At 41.4% G+C, this 6,980-nt stretch overlaps 1 protein-coding gene across 1 annotated transcript in view; it reads left to right on the top strand.

Moving 5' to 3' along the window:
- Positions 1–6,732, top strand: part of LOC123138646 (dihydrolipoyllysine-residue acetyltransferase component 2 of pyruvate dehydrogenase complex, mitochondrial) — a 28,757-nt gene extending 22,025 nt beyond the window's left edge. Inside the window, exons 3-20 of the mRNA XM_044558591.1 lie at positions 698–791; positions 1,401–1,474; positions 1,557–1,654; positions 2,018–2,058; positions 2,448–2,503; positions 2,620–2,694; positions 2,793–2,885; positions 3,005–3,253; positions 3,337–3,409; positions 4,528–4,604; positions 4,700–4,785; positions 4,881–4,956; positions 5,061–5,128; positions 5,212–5,278; positions 5,352–5,447; positions 5,524–5,626; positions 6,110–6,205; positions 6,288–6,732. Of these exons, the coding sequence (XP_044414526.1) occupies positions 698–791; positions 1,401–1,474; positions 1,557–1,654; positions 2,018–2,058; positions 2,448–2,503; positions 2,620–2,694; positions 2,793–2,885; positions 3,005–3,253; positions 3,337–3,409; positions 4,528–4,604; positions 4,700–4,785; positions 4,881–4,956; positions 5,061–5,128; positions 5,212–5,278; positions 5,352–5,447; positions 5,524–5,626; positions 6,110–6,205; positions 6,288–6,358 (1,593 nt within the window). The 3' untranslated portion in view covers positions 6,359–6,732. The remainder of the gene's footprint in view (positions 1–697; positions 792–1,400; positions 1,475–1,556; positions 1,655–2,017; positions 2,059–2,447; positions 2,504–2,619; positions 2,695–2,792; positions 2,886–3,004; positions 3,254–3,336; positions 3,410–4,527; positions 4,605–4,699; positions 4,786–4,880; positions 4,957–5,060; positions 5,129–5,211; positions 5,279–5,351; positions 5,448–5,523; positions 5,627–6,109; positions 6,206–6,287) is intronic.
- The last annotated feature ends 248 nt before the right edge of the window (positions 6,733–6,980 follow it).

Below are 6,980 nucleotides of genomic sequence, written 5' to 3'. Positions count from 1 at the left end.
CCGGATTCCGTTCGACGGGCCTCCGCGCGGGCGGGCAGTAGTAGCAGGCAGGCAGGTAGGCCATGCGCGGCGCGGCGCCGTTCTGATCGGGAGTGGGATCCGACGCCCCCAAGTGGCGCGATTTCGTGCTGGGCGTTACGCGCCACGGCGGAGCCTTGTGAATCGGGCAGATGTACTTGCTTTGTTGCCGTGATGATTGATTTGTACAATTCTACAAGCATGGATCGCTCGGTTTGTACAATTCTACAAGCAGAATCAGAGGGGGGCTTAGAGCTTGCTTCGGTGTTAATTATGATCACCGGACTAGTTACCCTCGAATTCATGGCTCTCCTTCCATTCCTTTGTTTGCTAGTACAAATGCATTCTACTATTACTGTAGATTCCTTTTTTTTTTATCATGTGACATTGAGAGTTGGCTGCTGCTGCTGCGCCACACACACTTGGACCGGTTACCTGCCACCTCTGTGTTAGCTAGTAACCGCGTGCGACTGTTTGGCACAATCCTCATCCGGTTACTTGTCGTTATGTTTGCGTTGTGAATACCCCATTGGCTGACTCTCCATGGTATCTTATCTCTGACGTTAGATAACTGCGGGTTACATTCCCTGTGCATCTAATTATCTGTCTGTGCATTTAAGTTGTGAACACGCCATTGGCTAACTATCCGTGGCTTTGCCGCCTGCTTTTGGTAATGCAGCTGCGGAGCTTGCGGAATGCTGTAGATTGTGAGCGTGCCAGCCTTGCTCGCTACTTCTCTACTGGTTCCGTGTCCTCTGCTGTAAAGGAAAATGGTATGCTTGTCTCTCGCCATTTTATGTTTGATCCTTATTTCTTCCGTTGATTACTATGCATCCGTGATCTGTTTTAGAATTAAGTTGGAGATGCCCTGTCTGATGACTTACTATTGCTGTAACTCTTATTTTACCCATGCATATAAGTGTCCTGTTACTGGCTAGCTGTGCCTGTGCTTGCTGTTTGATATTGGTTGTCCCAGATCCTCTAGAAGACCATGCATGCTTCTTCTTTTTTCTCAGTCAGCTTGGGGTATAACAAACAGTAGTTTATCATGTGCAGGGTCTAGTACATGAACCATAACTGATTGATATGCTTACATTTTTACAAACAAAAGATGACAATGTAGATTAAGTACATGTGTCATTCTTGTTTCCAGTGATATTTACACTCTTTACTATTTTCTGTACTCCCAATAGACATGCTTCAGCTGACTGAGTTAATCCCTGTTATTTATATTAAGGTGCGGTTTGTCATCTATCTACTTTAGATGCGCCCCTCTGTTTACTGCAGGCAGTAGCTCTCTTTATTTCTCTGGGAACTTACGTGCACAGTGAGAAGTGTGTGTCACTATTGGTGATGTAATCTAGTCCTTATGGTTTCTGCAGGTGTTGATAAAAGAATTGGAGGCGCCAGATTTTCTCAGTACAAGCAACCTGGGAAAGAGCTTGAGACCTTCAAGGTTATGTCCTTGTAAATTCTGCTCCATAATTGAAATCCTAGCATATTGTCCTGAGATTCTAATTTCTACTTTTATTTTTCAGGTGTCACTAGGAGGAGTAAACGGAAGCTCCACTTGTAGAAGAATGCTCATCAACCGTGTCCCAAGTGCTGTTACTGGCCTCAATGGTTCATTGTCATGGTATAGTGTGATTTTCTTTACACTGTTGCTGCCTTTATATTTCTGTGTGCCAATGTATCAAAGGATAACCACCTTCAGAGAAGGGGAACGTGAACTTGAAATATTTGACAATTAATTAATATAAATCATGAAAAACCGACCGTATCTTGCAAAAAGTCCTTGCATTCCTCACCACTTTTCAGTCATATACATGAAGGGTAATTTACTTTTCTATAGCACAATAGCTAACCCAGCTTACGATTGGAGTTTTTGTTGTCCATTTAGAGTGGTTCCTACCAGAAATGTACTATGGCTGTACTCTTTCCTTTAATGTACAAGAATACCACTTTGAAGGTGTTTGTCTTTTTTGTTGTCCTTTTTCAGTGGGCGAGTAGCTTCAGCAAGGTCTTTCTCAAGTAGTGCAGGTACTCCTGCACCCTCTTGGATGTTTGTTTATGCCCTTGAATCAAATAACTTCATTCGATGACCAGAAATTGCAAATCTTGTAACAGAGCTTGGTATCTTTTTTGGGGCAACTATTATGCCAGAAGGCTGCCTTCCACCCATATCTAAGCATTACAACATATTAGGATTTTTGTCCACATCTATTTCCATGTAAAATTTCAGGGTATTTCTCTTTTGTGCTGCATCTAAGCATTTTGTTTGCTTTGTACAAAAGTTATAGTATCTTGAATTCTGGGTCCCACATCTCCGCCATCATTTTGTTACCTGTATCACAATTCTTTGAGAACCCCACTTAGTATAGCATAAGCCAGATCCCATGTTAGATGTCCTAACATACTGCTTATTCCAGACCTGCCACCACATCAAGAAATTGGGATGCCATCACTGTCACCTACAATGACTGAGGTATTTGTCATCCAAAGTTATTATTATAATAATGGTTATATTGAACCCAGAATTTCTGTTTGCCTCTATTCCTTAAAATTATATATAGTACAATATGATACTTGTATTGTCTGCAGGGAAACATTGCCAAGTGGATTAAGAAGGAAGGAGACAAAGTCTCACCTGGTGAAGTTCTGTGTGAGGTGGAAACGGTAAGATTCTTCATCGGCAAGTTCCATATTCTTAGTCAGCACATACTCACAGCTGCAGCAGAAGCTAAATAACATCTATATGCATCTCATCTAATTAGGATAAAGCCACGGTAGAGATGGAGTGCATGGAAGAGGGCTATCTTGCTAAGATTGTTCAGGGTGATGGTGCCAAAGAGATTAAAGTTGGCGAGGTATGCATTTACTGTCCAAAGAACCTATAATTGTCTGCCTATTATTTCATATTGCAGTACTACTGCTTGCATGTTCTGCTGACATAATATTGGTTGCATTATGTGGCCTATGATCTTAGGTCATCTGTGTGACCGTGGAAGAAGAGGGTGACATCGAAAAGTTTAAAGATTACAAACCGTCGGCTGCAGATGCGCCTGCTGCTCCTTCAGAATCAAAGGCTACACCAGAACCTGCAGCGCCAAAAGTGGAGGAGAAAGTACCTGCCAAGGCTCCTGAACCGAAGGCCCCAAAGGCCGAAAAAGCTTCTCGATCTGGTGATAGAATATTCTCCAGCCCCCTTGCAAGGAAATTAGCAGAGGATAACAATGTAAGTCTTTATTTGAGTTAGTCTATAGGTAGTTGCTGTATGCAGTGCAGTCAATGAAAACATGGATGTGTTCTTTCAAACAGGTTCAACTGTCAAGTGTAAAAGGCACTGGTCCTGATGGCCGTATTCTGAAGGCAGACATTGAAGATTACTTGGGTATCCTATTTTCTCCTCTAATTGCATTCCTGAGATTGATGAATGGTTCTTTGATCTAATCTAGTATCTCTTGCTTGTAGAAACTTAGTATACTGACTGCTTGAGTAAATCTTCAGCATTGACCATTATACAAATTGAATTTTAACTAGACATTTACCTGGCTATGCACTTGATCTTAAATCTTGATGTCTGTTGATTTGGAGGTTTTTTTGGTTGTACTATGTTGTTGACTTGCCGTGTAGTTGTGTGTTCTTGTTAAGTGTGATTTTCTAGAGCTCAGGGACTTGATTTTTGACACATTTAATTGCATGTGCATGCCAAATTAGGTTAACTAGTTATGCAAAATACAGTCTACTACTTACTAACCTTCCAGGCTATGTGGTACATGCTAGTGCATTTCATTTCATGTGTGCTTAGAAAATGGAACTCCGTAGAGCTGGACTTGTTCTCCAAAGACTATATATATGATTGTCTATGGTTACATGATTTTGTAATTAATGCGCATCACATACACTTCTCCTGCTATCTGCTAGCTATCCTAGAGTCCTGCAAATAGCAGCAGTTGGGAGTCGCTGAGCCGGAAACTTTTCTGGAAAAAAAAGTTACATCTCTTACGCGTGTCATCCATACTCCTTTTTGGCCTGTGCTTGCTCGTATCCATGGACAGCATCAACCAAATCAATCCATGTTCAGCAAACCTTTGCATTGTGATCTGAATTAGCTTGACCGATGTTCAAGTTTTGCCACTGAAATTCATTTGTAGTCTGCTGTTGCTCTTTAAGGCGATCACATACACAATTGGATGTCGTAAAGACCACTATACCCGCTCTCATAAAAAAGAACTCCATGCTTTTTATGTGCCATTCTTGATTCTGTTCCTTTTTCTTTTTCATCGCGTGAGTTTTCTACTGCAAAGTGTGTGGACGAATTGCGTAGTATTCAATTTTTTTTACCAGCATTCTATTGAGATCCAAGTAAATTTCTGCACTACGCTTGATCCTTCCTCTAGGGGCATGCAGCCCATTATGTCATGCATTTAGCTTGTGCTTCTATTATGTGAATCAAATGGGATCCAACCAGCGTCTAATGATTATTTTTGCTTAACAAAACTTCTGTAGCCAAGGGTGGCAAGAGCGAGTCTTTTGCAGCTTCAGGATTAGATTACACTGATATTCCAAATGCGCAGATAAGAAAGGTATGTTTCAGCATTGAGGAATGCCGATGAGACTTTTTTGTTGTTGTTCCTATCTGCCTTGTAGTGTTTTAACTTTTAACTCCTGTTCTTTTCAGGTTACTGCAAACCGCCTCTTAGCCTCTAAGCAAACCATCCCACATTACTACTTGACAGTTGACACACGTGTCGACAAACTTATCAAGTATGTTTCAGGCCTAATTTTGTAAAACTCGCAGTGGATAATTTTAGTACCGAACTTTTGTCTAAAGAAGAGTTCTTCATTTTGTTGTGCTACAGGTTGCGGGGGGAACTGAACCCACTGCAGGAAGCATCTGGTGGAAAGAAGATATCTATTAACGACCTTGTTATAAAGGTAATCACTGGTCCTTATATGTTCATTGTCGTCTTTTAAGTCATATTGGGCTCATGTGGATTCTGTGATCTCCAGCTTTAAATTTACCTCTACTTTCTGCACAGGCTGCAGCCTTGGCTCTTCGAAAGGTCCCTGAGTGCAACAGTTCTTGGATGAATGATTTTATTCGCCAGTGAGTTCCTACGGAGTATTTATACCTGTCACTCAAATTATATTGGCAAGAAATGTGATATGACAAATGTACTTCTCATGCAGATACCACAATGTGAACATAAATGTAGCTGTACAAACTGAGCATGGATTGTTCGTTCCAGTAGTTAGGGTAAGCTAGTCAAAACTAGCTAGTTCCATTTGTGCATTCCCCCCCCTTCTCTAACTTATTACTTGTGGTGCAGGATGCAGACAAGAAGGGACTTGGTACAATCGGTGAGGAGGTGAAGCAGTTGGCTCAAAGAGCAAGGGATAACAGCTTAAAACCACAAGATTACGAGGTATTTATCGCATAGTAGATGATCAAGTATGAAATCAACATCATTTTTCATCTACAATTTTGGTTCTCTGTTTCAGGGTGGCACGTTCACAGTGTCAAACTTGGGAGGTCCTTTTGGAATTAAACAGTTCTGTGCTATCATAAATCCCCCTCAGTCAGCAATATTGGCCATTGGTTCTGGTAAGAACCCGTGTTAAACTTTCGGCATGTACTGCCAATACCTTGGCCATAAAATGCTGTTGCTACTTAGTTTGCACTGTGTACAAGTAACATTAGCAGTTTGGCACTTGTCAATATTTTCCATATGTTCTGGAAAACATAAGTCGTGTCGACGTTGTACTGGAATCTGCTATTGGAAGCCCAGTCCGTCGACCAAGACATATTTTTTTAGATCATCCGACCGAAACATATTGCACGTGGTCCTTACTTTGGCATTCTATATCCTAGTCTGTGCTTACTTGTGAGTAACCTTCAGTTAGTTCTGTAGGCAGGACTTGTACATAGTCTTAAATGGTTTGTGTTTTTTGTTTCTGTATTCTACTTTGTAGCATAGTTAGATCTAGTTTCTGCTACTATGATCCATTATTCATTTTGTGATGTCCTTGGTCCTCCCATAGGGATTCATTCAGTGCTTACCTGATCATATTTTCCCCTTTTGAGCAGCTGAGAAGAGGGTGATTCCAGGCAGCGTGGATGGTCAGTATGAGTTTGGTTCCTACATGTCAGTAACAATGAGCTGCGATCACAGGGTTATTGATGGTATGTTCTTAATCTGTTGTAAGATAAATCGTGAGTCAGTTGGGAACTTACCAAATTATCTGCCTCTTATTTTGATCTGTAGGTGCGATTGGGGCGGAATTCCTGAAAGCGTTCAAGGGCTACATCGAGAACCCAACCACAATGTTGCTGTAAAGTTAGGAGGATGAAACCTATTCTTGTCGAGTTCTCGAATAATGCACAGAAGCGGTGCTGTCCCGTTTTACATAACCTGGGCGTGGTCTCATGGGACCCACAATCAAGAGCACAGAGCCAGCAAGCGAACACACAGGATGACGTGTTTTTTTTTTGGATTGAAACGTCTTCTGTTCGTTTTACCTTCTGTTTCTTTCTTCCCATGAATGAACGACCTGATTGATGTAGGTTGGACTTGCATGGCCTGTTGAGCTCGTTTTTTGCCAGAGAAACTCCTGATTATAGGATTTGCAATTTTCCTATACACACGCAAACTTAACCAGGAGGCTCAGTAAATGGTTCGGAATAATAATAATCCATCTTGTTAGAGACAACACTTTCTGTTTTCTTATCGCTGCCGGGTGATGCAAGTAATGAACTGTAGAGTTGAAGATAGTCTTGTTTGGCAGGTGTTTTATTTTTCCAAATATAATGCAGAACCATGGTTCGTCTTGCGATGACCTTGTCGTTTTGTCCCATCAATGGTTCGTCTTGCCATAACGATGATGAACCGACGTATCATTATGTTTCCAAATTCCATCACGTCGGTTGTGATTTCAAGCGTGCTAAGCCACCTATTTAT

The sequence above is a fragment of the Triticum aestivum genome, chromosome 6B (genome assembly GCF_018294505.1).
Source record: "Triticum aestivum cultivar Chinese Spring chromosome 6B, IWGSC CS RefSeq v2.1, whole genome shotgun sequence".
In the NCBI taxonomy this organism is placed as follows: domain Eukaryota; kingdom Viridiplantae; phylum Streptophyta; class Magnoliopsida; order Poales; family Poaceae; genus Triticum; species Triticum aestivum.
The sequence above is the reverse complement of the archived record's forward strand: the minus strand, read 5'-3'. Positions and strand labels throughout refer to the sequence as shown.